General features: G+C 43.7%; 1 protein-coding gene across 1 annotated transcript in view; it reads right to left on the bottom strand.

Annotated features, from left to right (window-relative positions):
- Positions 1 to 20889, bottom strand: part of LOC132387301 (uncharacterized) — a 38090-nt gene extending 17201 nt beyond the window's left edge. The window contains exons 1-4 of the mRNA XM_059959658.1: positions 20842 to 20889; positions 6870 to 6942; positions 4764 to 4925; positions 3902 to 4068 (exon numbers count right to left, since the gene is read on the bottom strand). Coding sequence (XP_059815641.1) covers positions 3902 to 4068; positions 4764 to 4925; positions 6870 to 6942; positions 20842 to 20889 — 450 coding nt within the window. The remainder of the gene's footprint in view (positions 1 to 3901; positions 4069 to 4763; positions 4926 to 6869; positions 6943 to 20841) is intronic.
- Positions 20890 to 24196: the final 3307 nt, after the last annotated feature.

Below are 24196 nucleotides of genomic sequence, written 5' to 3'. Positions count from 1 at the left end.
ATGAACTTGTAAACTTTAGGCATTAAATAAAAATTCATCTTTCAACTAAACTGCGTCATAATATTAAATCACGCAGTGGCATGAAGTCAACAGGGCAAACCCAGCCATGAAATGCCCCTCCTCACAGGGTGTGCTCTTCCTTTTATACCCTGTAAAAAAACATGTCACATGATCTCTACTGGCGGGAAAATGACATCACTCCACCATCACAAGACCATTACCTCAAGTCCAGTATAGCTTCGACCCCAGTCACGTGACAAGGGTGCCACTGTCACGTGTCACGAGTACGTAACAATACACTTCATCAGAACTAATGAAGACATAGACTATTTTTGAATCTGGGAGAAAATTCAGATATCAGAGTTGTAAAGAGTCTCTGGAGACCTAGTGCTGGATTCCTTGCAGCTTGAGTCGGTGTTAGGAAAGGCAAAAAACACTGTTAGCATTCATTTCGAGTGGATTAGAATATATGAACAAGCACTGGCTAGACCGTACTTGCCTATTGTGAACGGTTTTAGTCCCCTGATCAGTGAAAATACTTGATGGCATTTTGAAAAATCCAGAGAAGAATCAAAACTGACAGAACCAGTGATATTAAACCTGATTTTGATGAAAATGATTCCTGGATGCGCCTGTACTGGCTGGAGTGTGGAAGGATGAGCGGAATCTAATTGTAACCTGTGGAATGTCGAAAGGCATTGAGAGGACTTGGAGATTATGTTTCTAAGTGGGGGAGTCTAGAACCAAATGGAAAAGCCTCAGATTAGATGGACGTCCATTTAGAACAGAGATGAGGAGATTCTTTAGCCAAGGTGTAGTGAATCTGTCGAATTCATTGTCACTGACAGCTGCGGAGACCAGGTCACTGGGTATATTTAAAACAGAGGTTGGTAAATTCTTGACTAGTCAGGTCAGCAAAGTTCACTGCGAGAAGTCAGGAGAATGGAGTTGCGAGGGATAGTAAATCACCCATGATGTAATGACGGAGCAGAATCTATGGGCCTGATGGCCTATTTGTGCTCCGATGCCTTATGGTCTTATGATGTGTAAAGACAACAGAACATTAAGGAACAAACATGAGGAAATCTTCAGATGCTGGAAATTCAAGCAACACACGCAAAATGCTGGTGGAACGCGGCAGGCCAGGCAGCATCTATATGGAGAAGCGCTGTCGACGTTTCGGGCCAAGACCATACATCAGGACTAACTGAAAGGAAAGATTCTAAGAGATTTGAAAGTAGGAGGGGGAGTGGGAAATGCGAAATGATAAAAGAACGGAGGGGTGGGATGAAGAGCATTAAGGAATATCAGTGCGGCTGTCTTTTAAATGGAGGTGGTTCATGCCTGGCATTCATACCGTAAAATGCTAATGACTTCCTGAATGCAGGCATGGGCTTCCCGATTAACTGAGGAATTATGAATTAAACATTGAATAGTCTTCAAGCAACATACACCTATGATGGAATTAAGGTAACTGAATATGGATGGGCTTAGGACATTGGTCTGAGAAATAAGAGAGGCAGGGTATAAGGGTCAGGCAGCGTTTAAGGGTTGGCACAACATTGTGGACTGAAGGGCCTGTACTGTGCTGTACTATTCTATGTTCTATGTCCCGAATTTGAATGAGTGATCTCCTAGAACAGTTACCAGTAGGGAATTGGAAATGTTTTCCATAACATGAATAATGGACAACAATTATGGAATAAATCAGCATAATTCCCTGACGGTCCACTGTACTGTAAAATAATCCCTCAGTTTTACTGTTACCAGGTCTGAGGAGTAAAGCTGTGAAAGAGATTTAAAGGTTAAAAAATTTAAAATTTAAAGCAGACGTCTCCAGATGATGAATGTATAGTTGAGCATCACATTTACAGATTACCTCTCTTGCCTTTGCATAATGACTGTCTGATTCATTACAGACAGCGCCAATGAATCCCAACGAGAACAGAGTCACTCACGGGTGTAACGCACTTGATTGTCTAATACCACTCATGGCTGAGTAGGTCAGATCGAAGACAAGACCATCACTGTTTGTGAGCATCAGGGAGTGGGACCTGAAATGGTGTGTCCCTGTCTCTCGTTAGTCAGATATTCAGCAAGTTAGCAGATTTTTTTTTTGTTTGCCCCTTCCCTTTCAGGACAACCTGTTAATTTTTGGGATCATGAGATATCAGTCAGTTGGCAGATTCATTTTATGTGTTGTGCTTTCTTCTGCCCTTTTAGATCAAACTATTGATGTTTGTGGTCATGAGATATCAGCTTTGTGTGTGATCTTTCCAATCTAATAAATTTCAGAGATTTTCGAGAATGTTACCAGGAAAGTTGATGAAGGCAAGGTTGTGGATATTGTCTACATGGACTTCAGTACGGTATTTGACAAGGTCCCGTATAGGAGGTTGGTCTATAAGATTCAGTTGCGTAGCATTCAAGATAAAGTAGTAAACTGGATTAGACACTAAATTTTTTGGAAGAATCTGCAGTGTCACTATAGACTGTTGCATTTCTGATTGGCGCCTGTAACTCGTGTAGTGTCACGGGGATCGGCGCTGTGCCTGTTGTTGTTTGTCATCTATATCAATGATCTGGATGAAATTATGGTTAACAGCATCAGCAAATTTGCTGATGACTCCAACATTGGGAAGGTGCAGTGGACAAAGAGGAAGACTACAAGGGCTTGCAGTGGGGACTGGACCAACTGGAGAATGGCCTTAAAAGGCGCCGATGCAATTTAATGCAGACAGCTGCAAGATGTTGCTCTTCGGATGGAACAAGCAGGGTAGATCATACACAGCGACTGGCAGAACAAAGTGATCTGGGAATACAGGTCCATAAGCCATTGAAAGTGGCGGCAAGTGTTGCTATGCTCTGAAAGAAATTTTCTCAGTGCATTAACCTTCTTAAATGAAAATATCGTGTAGAGTAGATGGGATATGATGGGGTATAAGGAGTTGGTGAGGCCTAATTTGGATATTATGTGCAGTTCTGCTTAACTATCTACGGGACAAATGGAAATAAGTTTGAAAGTGTACAGAAAAAAAAAACATTACAAGGATGTTGCCAGGACTGGAAGACCTAAGTTATAAGTATTGAGTGAACGGGTTAGGACTTTATTCATTGGGATGAGGAAGATTGAGGGGAATTAGATAGAAGTTTACACAATTACATGGGGTACGGATAGGATAAGTGCAAGCAGGCATTTTGTACTGAGGTAAAGAGGTTCTACAACAAGAGGTTATCAGTAAAGGGTGAAAGGTGAAAAGTTCAAGGGGTGCAAAGGTAAAACTTGTTGACTCAGAGGGTGGTGAGAGTGTGAAACTAGCTAGCAGCACAAACGGTACAAACGGTTAGATTCATGATTGATATGGGTATAGAGCACCATGGCCCGGTAGGTAGTTTATACAGACTGGCCTGGAATAGACCGGCCAAAAGGCCTGTTTCAAGGCCTATGGCAAGTCAGCCACACATTGTTTGGGAACTCATGAAGTCAAGACAAGATGTGGTTAACAGGTTTTCCTCCGTCAAGTACTGCAGTGGATCCGGTTGGCCCAATTTACAATCTGCCAGTTTAATATTCATCCTGGATTAATGAGATGAGGTGAATCTGCCCGATGGTTCAGACAAGATTTGAAATTGGTTTCAGACTGAATGTCTGGTCAAATTCCAGATCTGCAGCCACTGCTCTTGTTTCACACTGATAAACACAGCAGGTGTGAGAATTAAAGGTGACACTGAACCTGTAGGACCCATTGCTCCTCAACTTAACAGCTGAAACTAGATCTGCGAGAGACAAGTCAGAAATCAATGTCTCCATTTCCATTTAGAACTCATAGAACGTGAAGGAGATTAATTTTTGTCACTATACACTATACAGTTCTGTAACAATTACACACACTACACTCACCTCATTCTCTTCTCTACTGAAATGTCCCTCCTTTGTCAACATCCAACCGAGTCTTTCAACCTTTTCTTCAATTGCTTGTTTGAGTCGGTCTCGATAGAACTTTGTCAGTTGGTACAATCGATATTCGCCCCCCTCTGCCAGGAGGTCAGAGATTGTGAACTCTGGATCTGTGAATATAATAAGGAAAATGTAGGCTTGAACTCAGATATCCCTCCTCTCCACTGTCTCACCCAACTCAACAAAAAAAAATATGACTTGAACCTGCTCACAGAAACAAAAATGGATTAATTCCCCATCTCCAACACTGGACTTAAAACCGAACCAATAAAGTCCTAGTCATTAGGTTAATAGAAGGACCACATTTAATGCAAACCAGTCCATCCCCCATCCCACCCACTCACCTGTTTCAGTTTTGGATGGGCAATAAATGTCAGGACAGTCGGTGATATTCGCTTTACAGAGATACACTCTCCATCCTGGCGAATACATTTTCCTTGATTCCCATCCCGGAAATACTCTCCTTATCTGGACAGCTATATTTCCTCCAATACACATCCTGGAAATCCTCAGAGCAGGTAGTTCATTTCTTGCAGTGGGGTAACGGCTGCCCACTACACCACATGCACCACACCCACACCACACACCACACTCATCTGACCAACCCTTCAACAAGCCCTCACCTTTACCCTCCTCCCTGCCACATTCTTTGAGCACCTCACCCTCATATTTCACTCACTCGCACTTTGTTGGGGACTTGACAATTCCGTGTTTAATAAGCTTCCGAACTGACAGACAGTCGCCTCACTTGTGCTGGTTCCAGGGTCCTGATCAGTGTCTCTGACGTCACTGTCTCTGTGCTGACTTTGCTCCACTTCCGCTGCGGCTGGACTGCATTCCATTGGGACATTGCTTTCAGTCTGACCCTGCTTTGGTACCTTGCTTCCCATGTCCCGATCATCTTCTCTCGATGATCCGCCTGGTAAAAACCTCTTCAGTACTTTCCGTTCTCCTTTCGATTTCCTACCTGAAATAAGTGATGAATTGCAGGTTATACAAGTATGATTTAGATCTGAACAAAACTGATTCAGACTGCAATGGAGCTGAGACTCTGGCTGATCGGATTTGGAGTGGGACTGTGCTGGGTAATGTGAACCGTACATCCTGTCAGGTGACCATCACAATAAGCTGGTGACTGGATACATTCACTCCCAGTAAAATTACAGGATAGACACAGTAAAACTGATCAGTGACTTCACAGCAGCTGAACACACGGATGACCAAGGGATCTTAATGCAACGATGTCTGGCGATACTGGGAAATATCACTGCGATTATCTTCCAAAAGCTAAAATCTCCCTGGGTCACTTACTGTTCAGTAGTCTGTGTCACACACAGACCAGCAACGGGATTACACATGGTCCAGTCTGCTGGATGACACATTCTCCAGTTGCTTTATCACACGATGCCCAGTCCCCTTGGCCACAGACTGACCATTCCCTTGGGAGGCACATCGTCCAGTCACCTGGGTCGCAGAATGACCATTACCTTGAGTTCTATGCTGACCGCTCCCCAGTTCCCATCTTATCCCCTGTCTGATGATCGTCATGTAACAACCATGCAAGTCATTGGCAAAGTCTCGCTTCGAGAGCTTTGTGTGTAGTTGTAGTTGCTAAACTATAGGAAGGAGGTGTTTAAGCTGGAATGTGTGTAGTGGAGAATGACCACTACGGGACTGGGCTAGGGGGTTGGTTTGTGTGTTCGGCTAGGACAGTTTGCCCTGGAGCTCAGGAACCTGAAGTGCGACCTTACACACATATATGAATATAAAATAATCAGGGGCGGACACAGGGCATGAACATCGAGCAGGAACTCCACTTTCAACTCAGGCACCGAGTCGGGATTCAGGAAACTTCAGGAAAATGGGACAAGCTCAGGCATTTAGATCAGAATGAATTATATGCGCAGAAGGACCTGTTTCCAGGCTGTAACCTCTGTTTTATTCCACCTGTAATCACACATTTAAGCACAATCACAATGTCTACATGTGACAGAGACATTTTGTCATTGGTTCTACCGGGTTTTCCAGCAAAGTTCCTGGGAATTTAGGTAGAAGATCATCTCAAGAGGGAAGAATTTAGAAACTCACATTCACCATTTCTCCACAGCCTAGACATTCACTGGGGTATTAAAACTCCAACCAGACCACAAATGTATCTACAATGAGCTGCCTCCTGATCCTCAGCCATTCCCAACACCGGCAATGATCTCCGCTCTGTTACAGAAAACAGATTTCGGAAACACCCCTCTTCTCCTTTGCGCAGCAGCCAATAAAAACTAGGGGGGAGTTGATAGCTTTCCTTACAAAATCTGAAATGCCCTGTTATAACACAATCTGTGAATTCCAGGAAATGCTCGTATTATCTGGTTCTAAATGTTATAAATGAAGGTTGGAGATACTTTACACCTCAGTACATGTTTGAAAGTGAAGCGGACCCTGAACCTGAACATTTACCTGAACCACAAGACCGCTGTCGCATTCTTGTCTGTGTTTCCCTCACGACCACCTGATTCAGGAGTCCCTATTTGTTTCACTCAGCTGAAACTTTGCCTGGTGATCGGAGTCATTCAGCCATTACCGGTGTCAGGTCCCTGCGCTGGAACAGTTGGGTTGATCAATTACTCAAGGCCGCTGAACCAGTGTGGATAAATGACACTGCTTTATGAAGCTTTTCTCTGCCCTGTTAACATCTGTGTAAGTTTCTTCATCCGAACTACTGTGTACAAACGCGACAAGAGTTTAACTCAAAGATCCCTTTGATCATACCTTTGGCCATTCTGATTGTGACTGACGATTGTTGCTTGTCAAGGATACCGGCCCGAAACGGATCCTTTCAACGGATGCTGCCCGACCTGCTGAGTTCATCCAGCTTGTTTGTACGTGTTATTTGACCAGACTATCTGCAGTGTACTTTGCGGTTGCTTGTCGTCGTCTTGTTTGCACTTTTGTCCCAGTGCTGGAAAGCTCCACCTGCTGTTGACGCCCTGAATTACACAAGAAGCAGACAAAGGACAATAGAACATTACAACACGGAAACAGACCTTTTGAACCTTCTTGGCTGTGCCGAACCATTTTTCTGCCTAGTCCCACTGACCTGCACCTGGGCCATATCAACCCAAACCCCTCTCATCCATATATCTGTCCAAGTTTTACTTAAATGTCAAAAGTGAGACCGCATTCACCACTTCATCTGGCAGCTCATTCCAAACTCTGATTACCCTCTGCGTGAAGAAGCACCCCTAATATTCCATTTAAACTTTTCCCCCCTCACCCTTAATCCATGACCTCTGTATTTTGTTTCTCCCCTGGCCTCAGTGGAAACAGCCTGCTTGGATTCATTCTATCTATACCCATCATAATTTATACACCTCTATCAAATCGCCCCTCATTCTCCGACGCTCCAGGGAATAAACCTATTCAACCTTTCTCTGTAACTCAGTTTCTCAAGTCCCGGCAACATCCTTGTAAACCTTCTCTGCACTTTTCAATCTTATTGATAACCTTCTTGTAATTAAGTGTCCGAAAATGCACACAATACTCCAAATTCAGTCTCACCAATGTCTTATACAACCTCACCATTACATTCCAACTCTTATACTTAATACTTCGATTTATAAAGGCCAATATACCAAAAGTTCTCTTTACAACCCTATTTGCTTGTGACGCCACTTTTAGGGAATTATGTATCTGTATTCCCTGATCCTTCCGTTCTACTGCACTCCTCAGTGTCCTACCATTTACCTTGTATGTTCTACCTTGGTTTGACCTTTCGAAGTGCAGTACCTCACACTTATCTGCATTAAGCTCTATCTGCCATTTTACTGCCCATTCCTCCAACTGGTCCAAATCCCTCTGCAAGCTTCGAAAACTTTCCTCACTGTCCACTACTCCTCCAAACTTTGTATCATCAGCAAATGTGCGGATCCGGTTCGCCACATTATCATCCAGATAATTGATATAGATGACAAATAACAATGGACCCAGCACTGACCCCTGTGGCACTCCACTAGTCACAGGTCTCCACTCAGAGTAGCATTCCTCCACTACCACTCTCTGGCTTCTACCATTGAGCCAATGTCTAATCCAATTTACTACCTCTCCATGTATACCTAGCGACAGAATCTTCCTAGCTAACTTCCCATGCGGGGCCTTGTCAAAGGCCTTACTGAAGTCCATGTATACAACATCCACTGTCGTCCCTTCATCCACTTTCCTGGTAACTTCCTCAAAAAAAAATAATAGATTGGTTTGCCATGACCTACGACGCACAAAGCCATGTTGACTCTCCTTAATAAGTCCCTGTCTATCCAAATAATTGTAGATCCTATCTCTTAGTATTCCTTCCAATAACTTACCTACTACTGATGTCAAACTTACTGGCCTAAGATTTCCCGGCTTACTTTTTGAGTCTTTTTTTGAACAACGGAACTACATGAGCTATCCTCCAATCCTCCGGCCCCCGACCCGTGGATATCAACATTTTAAAAGTTTCTGCTAGGGCCCCTGCAATTTCAACGCTAGTATCCCTCAAGGTCTGAAGGAGTACCCTGTCAGGTCCTGAAGATTTATCTACTCTGATTTGCCTCAAGACAGCAAGCACCTCCTCCTCTTTAATCTGTATAAGTTCCATGATCTCCCTACTTGTTTGCCTTGTCTCCATAGACTCCATTCTAGTTTCCTTTGTAAATACAGATGCAAATAAAAAGATTTCATATCTCTTCCATTTCTTTTCGTTCCATACACAGCTGAACACTCTGATCTTCAAGAGGCCGAATTTTATCCCTTACTATCCTTTTGCTCTTAATATACCTGTAGAAGTTTTTTGGATTATCCTTCATCCTGACTGCCAAAACAAACTCATGTCTTCTTTTAACCCTCCTGATTTCTTTCTTAAGTATTTTCTTACTCTTTTTGTACTCCCTGTTGCCTATACATGTTATACATCTCGCTCTTCTTCTTTTCACCCCAATGCCATATTTCTGTGTCACTCTCATAATGTGCTGGAAACTCGGTACATCAGATTGGATCAGTGTCAAAATACAGTGTGGAAGACCCAGCAACAGAACTGGGATTATCCAAGATGCGGCGTGATATGCTGAACGTTTAATTGCGCCATTTGGCCCAGATCTCCTCCTTGCTCATACCTATAATGGGGGAGGTACTACACCCAGTGTTCTGAAAAGGTAATGAAAGTGATAATCGGGGCATTAATAGTGATATTTCGAGAAATTAGAATGAAAAGCTCTTGAATTTATAGTAAATGGACCTTCTAGTTATTCGCTGCTCAACGTTAGTTCTGTATTGTTAAGCACTTGAGCGTCATTGCCTCACAGTACGCTCCCTCGGACAAGGCGAAATTATTACTAATTTTTCTTGCGTTATTCATTACTATTTCCTGGACAGCAGAGAGGCTCCCGGTGAAACATTGTCTACCCTATTGACTTTTAATATCTCGTCTATAACAAGAAGCACGATAATGTACCATATTCAATCGTGATTAATATGCATAGAATGTAACATGGTCCAGTCTCCAATGTTCCCTCTGATTACCATGTTTGACGCTACATGGATCAACCAATGCTCTGAGCCGGAAATGTTCACACGGACTGAAAAAAAGCGCAGCAACGTAGATATGCTTCTTTTTTGTAATGTGCATCTATGAATATTTAGAATGAAGACTGACAAGAAAGAAACATTCTTTTGATTTTATTTATCAAAGGATAGGATAAAAATGCAGTACAACAAAGTAAAACGCGCAATTTAGAGGGAACAGTGATGGGTCTCTCTCTCTCTCCAAGTTACCCCCACCTTATAACAATGCTTTGTCAAGTGCCTTGCCAGCGACAACCTGTTGTTGCAAACATGCAAATGGTCAATAATCAGGCCCAGATAATGTCTGTGTTGATATTCGAGATGGGTGAGGGTTTGTATAAATGGAAAATGCACTAAATTGCCTCTTTGTTAGGTACAACTGTATACCAGCTCATTAATGCGAATCTGTTAATCATCTGCCTGCAACTCAAAGCATAAACACTTGCAGGTATGGTCAACAAGTTCAGCTGTTATTCAGGCCAACCATGTGAATAGGAAATAAATGTGATTGGAATTTAGAAAGGATGAGAGGGGGTCTGATTGCAGCATATAAGATTATTAAGGGATTGCACAAGCTAGAGGCAGGAAAAAATTTCCCGATGTTGGGGGAGTCCAGAACCAGAGGCCACAGTTTAAGAATAAGGGGTGGCCATTTAGAACAGAGTTGAGGAAAAACCTTTTCACCAAGAGAGTTGTGGATCTATAGAATGTTCTTCCTCAGAAGGCAGTGGAGGCCAATTCTCGGGATGCTTTTAAAAAAGAGCTAGAGCTCTTAAACATAGCGGAGGTAAAGAATATGGGGAGAAGGCAGGAACGGGGTGCTGATTGTGGATGATCAGCCATGATCACATTGAATGGCAAGGCTGGCTCTAAAGGCCGATGGCCTACTCCTGCTCCTATTGTCTGTTGACCATGGAGTGATTGCTGGTGCCAGACCGGGTGGTCTGAGTGTTACGGAAACTCATCAGTTACTTGGCTTTTCACGTATAAATCTCTCGGTTTACGGAAAAATGGTCCAGAAACAAACCAAAGAAATATGCACTGAGCGGCAGTTCTAAAGGCCCCGTTAATGAGAGAGCTTAGTGAGATTGGTCAGGCTGATTAAATCTGACAGGAAGGCGGCAAGAAATCAAGTAAGCATGCGCACCGACATAACACATAACCTTGGATTTGGACGGGGTACAGCCGCTGTGAACCCCGAACATTCACTCAGTGTCACATCATTAGGTACAGGGGTACATAAAAACGTGCCCCCTGAGTGTAGACTTCCATACTTTTATTACAGGATTTTTTATCCTAAATATCACTGCCAGATATATAAAGTTTTTGTTAAAAAACACACACAAACAGAATGAAACACAGATATTCGTTAATCCACACAATTCTAAGGACAATACTGAACTGCTAGAAACAATAGCAGTACTAGGGCGACGAGTGGGCGTAATAAGACACCATAAAATTCCCCCTATGGCCCTGTTCTTACCTGGTGCTGGACTCCTGATTCTGCTTCCAGCGAATCCGAGCATCTGAACTTTATGGATACTAACAGTAAGTGAACACACCCTGAGCAATTTTCAGTTGATAACAACCTCATAAACCTGATCTTCACCCTATTCAGCATGTAACGCCAAACTTGTTCCACAACGCTTGTGTTAAACTACATAAAAGCTTAATTCCATGAACAAGTCACACTTACAAGTGGTCTGAACCAGCATTAATACTGCAGTGCAAGCGGTGCAGTAAATTCCTCTCTCTGGAATATTTGATCTGCTCTGGAGAGGAATCACAATCCGTATCCTGATTCGGATCTTTTGGTGTCGTTGCTTTGATTTATTGTTCACCTTGGGACCAGTTTACTGTCAGATTATAAACTCCAGCGACAGGTCAGGGCAAAGATCGCTGTGGGTTTATTGCACAGAGACAGCAGAAGGAAGGGCGCTGTCATCTCTGATGGAATATTATGGATATGGAATATTATTCTCTTTTGAACATGAGGCATTCCCTTTCTCTAGATTTTACTGTGCCACTCCCCCCACCCCCCCAGCCTGGAGCTGACTTCAAGGTCACCCTGTTTATAAAGAGCCATTTTTAACAGAAGTCCGCAGTTGGACCATTACAGTAATGGGCGGTTCCGGGAGGAACGGTGCCGAGATAACCATCTCCCAGAGATAACAACCGGTCAAAGTCAACAGCGAGATATGAACGCCATTCCCATTCAGTTTATTGCTCACTTACTGGAAACATGTTACCATGTCAACGTAGAATCATATGAAATTATGACCATATCCCACTGGCGAACTTGGCAGGCATCGCACTTATTTTACAAATACATCTACCGTTCCTCGTCTGAGATCGAAGAAAAAAAACATCAAACGTTAAATACACCGGGTCTGTTATTTGTCAGAGTGTGCTGTTGGTATGTTGAATTAGTAACAGGATATTCGCCCCCTCAGTCCTGTTCCGCCATTCTCTATGATCACAACAGGACTGTGATCTCAGTGACACTCCCCTGCGACCGCCTGCAAGATTTCATTCCCTTGTCTGCCCGGAAATGTGTTCGGCGGAATTAAACACATTGAAAGAAATTTCTGTTTCTATTTCCCTTTGAGGAAGTGAAATCCAAAGACACACTAGTTCCAGCTCAGAAAAATAGCCTCATCTATCTTCACTTGTTTCAGCTCGCCCTACAGTAGCAAACGTGTTCTCCACATTCCTGTCTAGACTCCGCGTGATATTCAATGTCCCCAGCAAGGGCTCAACTAAGGGATCTAACCACCAGTGGAAAAAATCTCCTCACCTCCTAAATAACAGCGAATGCAATCAACTCCCCGTCTTAGTCGAATGCCAGCGAATACAGTGCAGTGGTCGGCATTGAAATGGACGGGGAACAGCAGCAGAAGGCCCCAGACATGCACTCAGTGGCCACATTATTAGGTACAGGGGGTTCAGAATAAAGCGCCAATGACTGTAGAATTTGCTGTTTTTGTCTACACCCAGTGAGAACGACCACAATATTTGTTAATATAAATATCACTGCCAGAAGTACCTCGTCATCTCTATAAAATACAACATATACAGAATAATCAAGCACTCAGATCGCAAAGCCGTGCGATTTCAATGATAATATTGATAGAACGAAAGAACACTACTACTACAGCACAGTACAGACCATTCAGCCCTCCATGTTGTGCCAACACATGTAATCCTTAAAAAAGTACTAAACCCACACTACCCCATAACCCTCCATTTTATTGATATGGTAGAAACATTAGAAATATTTCCATTCTTCCATTCCATTACAAAACGCCATAACACTGCCGAATACAGTCCATGTTCCTACCTGATGCTGAACACTGGGTCTGGTTTCAGCGAACCCGAGTATCTGGATTTTATGTCCCTAACAGTAAGTGAACACACCCTGAGCAATGTTCAGTTGATAACACGCTCATAAACCTGAACTTCAGTCTATTCAGCATGTAACGCCACACCCTGTTCCACAACGCTTGTGTTAAACCACAGAAAGACTCACCTTGCTTCAATGAGTCTTTCTAACTTGTGGACCAAACTAGAATTAATACTTCAGTGCGCGATATTTTACCACCTCCAGAAAGGAATCTTAATCCGCATCCTGGTTCCGTTCGGTTGTTGCTGTCGCTTGGATTTATTATTCACCTTGTGACCAGTTTATTGTCAGATTATAAACTCCAGCGACAACCCAGGGCAAAGATCGTTGCGGGTTTATTGCACCGAGACAGCAGAAGGAACTGCGCTCTCAACTCTGATGAAATATTATGCATTTGGAATAATGTTCTTTTTGAACAGTAGACATTCCCTTTCTCGGGATTTTACTTTGCCCCCTCAGCCTGGACTTGCATTGATTTTAAATTGGACCTTTTAAAAGCAAATTTTAACAGTTGTCCGCAGTTATAACATTAAGGTAATTGGCAAGTGGGGAGCGGCTGTTCCGAGATTACCATCTCCCAGAGATAACCACCAGTCAAAGTCGTCAGCCAAATAAGGACGCCCTTCTCCTCCAGTTTATTTTTCACTTACTGGAAACAAATTTCAGGATCACTGCGCCATCATATGAAGTCTAGACCATTTCACGCTGGTGAATTTGCCTGACATCGCATTCACTTTACGCATACATCAACCGTTTTTCATCAGTGACTGATGGAAAAACTCGAAACATTAAATTCACGGGGTCTCTTATTTGGCGAAGGGTGTTACGGGCATATTGAATTAGTAGCTGGATATTCGGTTATTTCTATTTGCAGAAATAACAAGCAGGATAGAGAGAGGTGAATACGTTGATGTTGGGTACTTGGATTTTCGAAAGGCCTGTGACAATGTGGCACACTCGAGGCTGTTTCACAAGCAACGAGCCCATGGTATTACAGGAAAGATTCTAGCATGGATAAATCAGTGCCTGATTGGCTGCAGGTCTTATGGTGTTATGGAAATGCAGCTTCCCTGGAGGAGGAGGAAAGAGGTGGAAATGGCTGTGGGAAGACACGGTTTGTCAGGGCTGAAAACGAGCTGAATGTACCATAACCTTCAGACTGAATCAGAAAACTATTCTGAGAGAATTGGAAATGTCAGAAGCAGGAGCGATGTGATCGCATGTGTTGAGGGCAGGGGTTGTGTCTCCAGCAGACCCTCAGTGAGATGTTTCAAGTTACAATGTGCAGGGATGAAGGCACAGTGTTTGGTGCCGGATTTAATCACTGATTGTGACACTGTGAGAGGGTTAGTTTTGCTGTAAGGAAGCAACATTAATAGAAGACACAGGAACTTCATCAATTACCAGTTGTTTAGCTGACGTGTCCAATCTGTATATTACCTTGACAGAAACAGTTATTTCCAGTGGTGACAAAGGGGTTCAGTCTGCTTTATTTCAGGTTAGAGAGGAGTGTGGAGTTTTGAAATCAATGCCTTGCGGTGCCACCATCTTTAATTTAGCGTGTTCGGAGCGGTGGATCACAAAACACGGGAACAGCCTTTGGCCGGCCATACCTGTTCTGACCATCCACTCACTGTCTACACTGGTCCCATTTATCAGCACTTAGTTCGTAGCCGACTGTATCTCGGCAGCTTCAATGTTCATCAGGATTATTCCCTGGATCACGTCTTGAATGACGGAACAACATGAGGTACTCGCCAGTTCTCCCGGAGTTTGCTTGCGGCTAGGCAGGACACAAGTATTTTGGTCAGGACCCCAGCAATCTCTTCACTAGCCTCTCTCTGTAATTTGGAGTATATCTCATCAGAGCCTGGAGACCTATACACGTTAATGCACTTTAAGAGACCCAACACTGTCTCCTCCTTTACTTCAAAATGCCCGTCTATAGTTGTACTCTCTGCACTGATCTCCCTATCCTCCATGTCTTTCTCATTGGTAAATACTGATGTAAGTTACTCATTAAGGACCCACACACATTTTCGAGGGCTCTGTTTGATCCTACCTTCCTGACTGCATATTTTCCCTTTTCTTGATTGACTAAATTCATCACTTTTCACGATATTTAAGGTTCGCTGATGCTGCCAATCTCGTCATTTCTTCATACAGGGACGTACCCGTTCTATACTCCGTGCAGATGGACTATAAACACCCTCCACATGTCAGATGTGTACTTGACAGAAACAGTTTTTTTCCCATTAACTCTCCCTAGTTATTGCTTAATGAATTCGTAATTTCCAATTCTTTACTCTCTCGTGAAGTCTACACTTTCCTTCTCTGTAGCTCTCTTAATCTTATGGAGTTCGGCCCTAACTGTTCACCCACCAAATGGTCGGATATCTAGCTAGCATAATTACCCAACATCAGTTTCAGTGCAGCTCCTGCCATTGTCGGGCTATCTACATCCTGATTTAAGATGACATCCTAGATAGAAAAAATAGTTGAAGCTAGAGTATCGGTGAGCTTTTAATAATCAAAGGAAGGCAATAAAAAAGGAATAAGCAGAGAAAAGGTGAAATATGATCACAAGCTACCTAATGATATAAAATAAGATACCAAAATAAAGTATCATAATGAAGCACTATAAATTATCATATTCAATCTTGATTAATATGCAGAAAATCTAACATCGTCCGGTCCCCAATATTCCCACTAATTGCTGTTTTTGCCACTGCATTGATCAGCCATTGCTCTGAGCCAGAAATTTTCACACGGCCTGAAAAAAGCGTTGCATCTCTGATATGTTCCTTCTTGTAATGCGCATCTGTGAATATTTAGAATGGACTGACAAAAAATATATACTTTTGCCTTTATCTATTAATGGAAGGATATGATAAATTATAGTGCAACAAAGAAAAGCTCTCAGACTTCATGAACTTTTTTCCAGCTGCATTTTAACCCATCTGCGCTGCAACAAAGGTTCCGTGACGCGAGCATTTTAATTACAGCGCAGCCGCAGACCGGCGCAGCTCAGCAGGAACAGTGACAGTCTCTCTCTCCGGGTTACCCCAAACTGTCTGGTCAGTGACAAGCTGTTGTTGGAAACAGGAAAATCGCAAAAATCAGTACCAAATCTCACCCATATTCAAATTCGAGATAGTTGAGGGCCCGTCTAAATGGTAAGTGCACTATGTGGCCGTGTTGTTACATACAACTGTACAGCCGCTCATTAATAGGCATCTGTCATTGCGGGGCAGCAACTCAAAGGATAAAACATGCAGATATGGTCAAGGGGTTCAGCTGTTGTTCAGGCGGAACATCCGAATCTGGAATAAATGTGGTCTAAGTGACCTTGACAATGGAGTTGGACGGGGTACAGCCGCGGTAATCTCCGAACGTACACTCAGAGGCCACATTATTAGGTACAGGAAGTAGATAAGAATTGCCCACTGAGTGTAGACGTCCATAATTTTAACAACTGCCAGTGAGATTTACTACAGGATTTTTTATTTTAAATATCACTGCCAGATATACACCGTCTTTGCTCGCAAAGTTACACAGAATAAAAAAAAACACGCATCATCCAAGGATATACACTGTATCCAAAGGACAGGCAGGTCGGCAGAAAGGCTGACAAGTGGGCTAATAAAACACCATAGCAACCCGATTTTACCATGTTAAAATATCCCATTACTATCGTAATATTGCCCTTCTGACTCACATTTTCTATCTCCCGTTGTAATTTTCAGACCATGTCATTACTACTGAGTGGAAGTCTATATAATCCTCATCAGGGTCTTTGCACCCTTGCAATTTCCTAGCTCTACCCACAGTGATTCAAAACCTTCCTACCCTACGTCACATTTTTCTAATGATTTGATTTCATTTTTCACCAAGAGTCACGCCACCCTTTTTGCCGACCTGCTTTTCCGTTTGATACTGTGTGGATCCTTCGATGTTAAACTCCCAGCTGTAATATCCTTTCAGCCACGATTCAGTAACACCCACAATGTCATGCATGCCGATCTGTAACTTTGTTGCGTTCGTCTATTATTCCATTTACTGCTCGTATTCAACTGTAACACCGTCAGTCTTGTACTCTCCCTTTCCTATTCTGTCTGTCTTTTACATTGCAGCTCGTCCCATTGACTGCAATTTTGCGCCATCACCAGCCTCCCTTTTCTAACCGTATCACGGCACCTCGACTCTGTTTGTGAACCTGCTACCCCATTCGCAGCATTATAACTGCAGTTCCCATCCCCCTGCAAAATCCGCCCTCCTGAATTGTTCTGGAAAACCTGCCCGCAAGGATATTGGTTCCACTGGGTTTCTCGTGTAACTCATCCCTTTTGTACAAGTCATACATTGCCCAGACGAGATCCCAATCGTCCATATACCTGAACCTCTGCCTGCTGCACCAGCACTTCAGCCACAGCCAAATCATTCTATGCTTGTCCTCGCTAGCACGTGGCACAGCAGGCAATTCAGAGATGACTACCCTGTATGTCCTGTTTCTCAGCTTTCTATCTAGCTTCCTATATTATCTCCCAGGAACTCCTTCATTTTTCCTACCATGTCACTGCTGCCAATATACACCAAGACATCCGGCTGCTCACCCATCCCCTATAGAATGCCATGGACCCGATCTGAAACATCCCTGATCCTGTCACCTGGGAGGCAACATACATCCAGAATCTCATCTCTGTTTCTCTGACTATGGAATATTTTATACCCACTGTAGACCTCTTCACTTCTGTTCTCTTCCGAGCCAGAGACAATAGAGGTTGTGCTTCCAGCTGTTAGGTCGTCCTTCTCGCTCGGTGTATACTGAAAGTGGTATACTTATTACTGAGGGGCACGTCCACGGGGCTTGTCTGCACTGGCTGCTCATTTCGCTTCCTTCTGCTGACAGTCACCAAGTTACTCTCCTCCTGCAACCTCAGGGTAACTGACTCCTTGTATCTCCGAACTTAAACTTAAACCATACCGGTACCCAAGAGGAGTGTGGTTAAATTCCTCAATGGCTATCGCCCAGTGGCACTTACATCCACAGTTGAAGTGTTTTGAGGGGCTGGTGTTGAAGCATATCAGCTCCTGTATGAACAGTGTGTCTACTGTGTCCAATTTGTCTACTGAAACAACAGATCTACAGCACATCTTCTACGTCTTCATTGATCAACATTAATTCTGAATAGTAATGCAATTGAGCCTGATCGTCTCACAGTACAATTCCCAAGACGAGGTGAATTCAGTTTCTGTGTGCTACACATGACCATTTCCATGATGCCCGTGTGTCACCGATAAAACAGTTCTGGTTTCTCTTTTCAGCCTCAATATCCCGTCTGTTAGAGGGAAGTGCGATACTGTGCCAAGTTCAAATACATTTGTTCTTCGTGATTATTATGCATAGATTCCAGGATTTTATGTTAAGATTAAATGACGAAACACATTGATGAAGGAAGAGCGATAGTTGTAGTGTATACGGGTTTCAGGCTTATTGAGAAAGTAAGGAGGCATGGGATCCAAGGGGACATTGCTTTGTGGATCCAGAACTGGCTTGCCACAAAAGGCAAAGAGTGGTTGTAGACGGGTCATATTCTGCATGGAGGACATACAAAGGGTGCAGAGGAGATTTACAAGGATCTTACCTGGATTGGGGAGCATGTCTTGTGAAAAGAGATTGAGTGAACTCAGCTTTTTCTCCTTGGAGCACCGGAGGATGAGAGGTGACCTGATAGAGGTGTATCAGATAATGAGAGGCATTGATCGTGTGGATAGTCAGAGGCTTTTTCCAAAGGCTGAAATGGTTTCCACAAAAGGACACAGGTTTAAGGTGATGGGCAGTACGTACAGTGGAGATGTCAGTCGTAGATTTTTTTTTTTACGCAGAGACTGTTGAGTGCGTGGAATGGGCTGTCGGCAACAGAGGTGGAGGGTGATATGATACGGTCTTTTAGGAGACTTTTGGATAGGTACATGGACCTTTAAAAATAGAGGGCTATGGGTAAGCCTAGTAATTGCTAAGGTAGGTTCATGTTCGGCACAACTTTGTGGGCCAAAGGGCCTGTATTTTGCTGTAGGTTTTCTATGTTTCTATTAACCCACCCTTGTCATCATGACAATTTTTAGTTCGCTCTTGTGCCATGCAGTTGTAGGAAACAGGGAATCAGTAAATAGATCCAGATATCATTCATGATAATACCGAGTTGGGGGAGAGTGGGTTCTCGAAATCAGAAATAAACTCTGTGACAATTTTAAGAAGTGCATCTGTATACCAGCTCTTTAATGCTGATCAAGAAATCACGTGGGACCAGCTCAGTCACGTTAATAAAAACATGCAGAAATGGTCAAGAGGTCCAGCTGTTGTTCGAAACATCAGAGTGGGGAAGAAATGTGAGCTCGGTGACTTTGACAGTGGAATGATTGTTTATTCCAGATGGTGTAGTCTGAATATCTCTGGGATTGTCACCCACAACTGTCTCAATTTACAGGCAATGGTGCGAAATACAAACAAGAAACATCCAATGAGTTGCAGTTCTGTACGGGAAAGAGGAGAATGGCCAGACTGATTCAAGCTGCCGGGAAGGTGATAGTAACTATAATAATAACAGGCTGCAACAGTAGTGTGCAGAAAATCATCACTGATCACGTAACATTTTGAACTTAGAAGTGGACAGGCTGCAGCAGCAGAAGACCATAAGACCTTAAAACATATGGTTGTAATTAGGCCATCTGGCCCATCGAGTCAATTATAGCTGATCCTTTTTTAAATCTCCATCTCAATCTCAGTTCCTGGCCTTCTCCCCGTAAACGTTGATGCCAATGCCAAGACCATGAACATACACTTAGTGGTTACATTATTGGTTACAGGAAGTACTTACTAAACTGCCCACGAAGTGCAGACTTTGAGATTTGTATCAACACCCACTGAAATTCAATACAGCAAGTTTTATTTTAAGTATCACTGCCAGATGTATGCTTGTTTTCCTTAAAAACACACACACAGAAATAAAAACATCCATTTCCGTAAAGCCACACCGTTTTAAAGGCAATATTGAATAGGTAGAAACACTAGAAATCTTCTCATGACGAGGGACGTATTGAAACACCACAACGTTCCCCACCCGGTACGGTCTCTGTGTTACTTGCTGCTGAGCTTCTGTTTCTGTTCCAGCGAATCCAAGTACCTGAACTTAGTGATTCCAAACAGTAAGTGAACACACCGTGAGCAAGATTCAGTTGATAACACACATATAAACCTGGGTTTCACATCAGTGAGCATGTAATTCCACACCCTGCTCCACAGCGCACTAAGTATATGACACAAAAGCTGATTCAGGCAAATGATTCCATTGTGCTGTTCGGTCCAGGCTTCCTATTGTGCCTCAGTGCACGGTGACACAGATTATATCCTGTATCTGTCCACAATTCGATCTGCTCCAGGGAGCAACCGCGACCCGCATCCCGGCTCCGTTCAGTTGGTGTCAACACACTAATTCATTGCAACACGCTCAGAATGCTGGAGGAACTCAGCGGGCCAGGGCCAGGAGGCATCTATGGAAAACAGTGGACATTTTGGGCCGAGACCTTTCAGCAGCACCGCTTCCCAGAATACCTACACTCCGTCCGCCAAAAAACACGGGATCTCCCAGTGGCCGGCCATTTTAATTCCACTTCCCATGCCCATCCTGACATTTCAATATATGGCCTCCTCAGCTGCCGTGATGTGGAAACACTCAGACTGGAGAAGAAACACCTTATATTCCCTCTGGGTAGCCTTTAACCTGATAGCATGAATATCGATTTCTCAAACTTTAGGTAATGACGCACACCCCCCCCCCCCCTTCACCATTCCCCATCCCACTTTCACACTCTGGCCTTATCTCCTTACCTGTCCATCGTCTCCGTTGGGTGCTTCTCCCCACTTTTCCTTTTCCATGGCCTTCTGTCCTCTCCTATCAGATTCCCACTTCTCCAGCCTTGCATCTCACCAATCAATTTCCCAGCACTTTACTTCATCTCTCCCCCTTCCAGTTTCACCTGTCATTTTCCGTCTCTTCCTCCACTCCCCTCCCCCTCCTTCTAGCTCTGACCCTATCATCTCTTTTTTTGTCCGGTCTTGCTGAAGGGCCTTGGCCCGAAACATGGTCTGTATCTTTTCTGTAGATGCGGTTTGACCTACGGAGTTCCTTCAGCATTTTGTGTTTGTTGCCTGAATTTCCAGCCTCTGCAGATCTTCTCTCGTCATTAATTTATTGTATATTTGGGGATCAATTTATTTTCAGACTATAAACCACAGCGATAGGCGAGGACAAAGATCCCCGTGAGCTTATAGGAAAAGCTCAGCAGCAGGACGGGCGCTGTCAACTCTGGGGAAAAGTTATGATTTTGGAATAATATTTTCTTTTGAACACCGGACATTCCCTTTCGCCAGATTTAACTGTGCCCCAATTGTCTGGAGCTCCACTGATCTCAGAGTCAGCCCTTTGATAAAGCAAACTTCAATATTTGTCCACAATGGGGCCATTACAATAATGGGCAAGGCAGCAACTGTGTCGAGATTACAAGCTGGAGATAATCACAGCCTAACGAGTACAGCAAGATAAGAATATATTTCACGTTGACATTAGTGTTCACTTATGAGAAATAAGTAACCTGATCGATCAGATAAAATTATGACTAATGGGTCTGTTTACTTTACTCCCGTCGGTGTGTTTCCTCGCTATCACTCATACTTTACAAATAGCTGAGCTGTTTCCTTTTACTGAATGATGAAAATCCCCTTAACATTAAATTCACTGGATGTGTTTTGTCAGCCAAAGGATGCTGATGAGAGATTTAATAAAATTCACGTGCTGAATTTACTGTGACCGATCTAGGTCTGTCTGTGATCTCTGCGCCTTACTCCTGCTTCTTCATCTGTAACATCTCACTCACTTGTCCTTCAAAGACCACTACACAGCAGAGATTACAGAATTAATTGTAATAATCTGCTTCTCCTGAATATTGAGGAGGCCATTCTAATCAGACGAGAGAGAGGGAGAGGGAGAGGGAGAGAGAGAGAGAGAGGGAGGGAGGGAGAGAGAGAGAGAGAGAGAGAGAGAGAGAGAGAGAGAGAGAGAGAGAGAGAGAGAGAGAGAGAGAGAGAGAGAGAGAGAGAGAGAGAGAGAGAGAGAGAACATCTCAATTGTCAACTGGCGGTGTCTGCTTTCAGTTCAATCTGATATATTTAGTTTTAATTTTCCCCTCCCTTTCTCTCTCTCTCTCTCTCTCTGCCCATTACTCTGCCTGTTCTTCATCTCCCTCTGGTGCTCCCGTTTCTTTCTCCCTTGGCTTCCAGTCTCATCACGATCCTTTCCCTTCTCTACCTCTGTATCCTTTCTGCCAATCACCTTTCTGGCTCTCAGCTTCACCCCATGCTCTCCGGTCTTCTCCTATTATTTCGCGTTTTCCACTCCCCTCATACTTTCAAATCTCTTACTATCTTTCCTTTCAGTTAGTCCTAAAGAAAGTTCTTGGCCCGAAACGTTGACAGTGCTTCTCACTATAGATGCTGCCTGGCCTGCTTCATTCCACCACCATTTTGTGTGTGTCTCTCTGTCAAACCTTCTTTTGATCTCCCACCTATCCACTCACTTCTGACAGAAGGGAAACAACACTGCAGGCGGTGACCCATAACATGTCTCCCCAACCGACTATATAATGAAACCATCACATCTACACCCCTCCCAGCCCCCACCCCCCGCTATAAACTGCAGAGAGGGTAGTTCTCATAATTTCGCCCTCTCCCTGCAGCTACCTACCGAAATATCGTAAATGGTAGACAGATAGTGTCGATCCCGCCAGTGACGGAATAAGCAAAGCGAATCCTCAGTTCCCTCGGTCGGGGATCGGTAAAGCCCCGAGTGTGGACGGATCGGCTTCCTGCCGTTGCAAGCAGTAGCCCGGGGACAGTTCCGAGATGCGGGAAGCTCCCACCTCCAGAGCCTCTGCTGATGATTCGGAGCTGTGTTGAAAGTGCGGCGTTTCCGATAACACCTCCAACTACACCGGTTTCCCCCGGGACATGTACAGGAAGTCGATGCATTCAATTAGATGAAGGGAATTATTAATTCATTTAAAAGCAATTCGGTACAGTTCTGATATCGATCAACACAATACGTTATCAACCCCATTCGTGTTCATAAAAGTGGCTAACAGTCTTTGTGATGTTTATATTTCAATACATAGAGCTTCTTACCTTGTACAGCGGCTCCAGGTTCGGTTACCACCCTGTCCCAGTGAGGCTGTGTTACTGTGTAAGTAATGAACACACCCTGGTTAATGTTCAGTCAGCTCCTGGTGATAATCATTAACTAAACCCACAGCCTTATCAGCGGTTCTCTCCCTATCCTGTTCTTTTGTACAAGGTACGTTCTGTCTCCAAACAAACATTACCATGGAGATGAAATGTGATCTCAGTGATTTTGAGAGTGGAATGTTTGTCGGTGACAGAGGGAGCAGTTTTATAGACAATGGACAATAGAAAATAGGTGCAGGAGTAGGCCGTTCGGCCCTTCGAGCCAGCACCGCCATTCAATGTGATCATGGCTGACCACCTGCAATCAGTAACCCGTTCCTGCCCTCTCCCCATATCCCTCGACTCCGCTGTCTTTAAGAGCTCTATCTAACTCTTTCTTGAAAGCACCCAGAGAATTGGCCTCTATTGGCTTCTGAGGCAGAGCATTCCGTAGATCCATAACTCTCTGGGTGAAAACGTTTTTCCTCAACTCTGTTCTAAATGGCCTATCTCTTATCCTTAAACTGTGGCCTCTGGTTCTGGACTCCCCCAACATCGGGAACATGTTTCCTGCCTCTAGCGTGTCCAATCCCTTCATAATCACATATGTTTCAATCCAATCCCCTCTCATCCTTCTATATTCTAGTGTTCCAGTGAAAACACTGTCATTCAAGCGCGAAGAAAGATTAACTCTTTGTGGTACAGGGAAGAGCGATAGAACCGATGACGTGATGTAAAGTACATTAGCTGGGGTCTGGAGGGTCGACTGTTCTTTTCTCCATAGACGCTGCCCGGCCTGCAGAGTTCCTCCAGCATTTTGTGTGTGTTGCTCAGATTTCCAGCATCTGTTGAATTTCTCTTGTTTGAGAGAGATCGGTGATGGGTCACTGCCCCGTGGGATATTTCACATGTCACTACCGGGGTGAAAAATGCTTTCTGCTCACACTCTGTAAAAATCACCTAGGAG

The sequence above is a fragment of the Hypanus sabinus genome, unplaced genomic scaffold (assembly GCF_030144855.1).
Source record: "Hypanus sabinus isolate sHypSab1 unplaced genomic scaffold, sHypSab1.hap1 scaffold_1707, whole genome shotgun sequence".
Classification (NCBI taxonomy): Eukaryota; Metazoa; Chordata; class Chondrichthyes; order Myliobatiformes; family Dasyatidae; genus Hypanus; species Hypanus sabinus.
The sequence above is the reverse complement of the archived record's forward strand: the minus strand, read 5'-3'. Positions and strand labels throughout refer to the sequence as shown.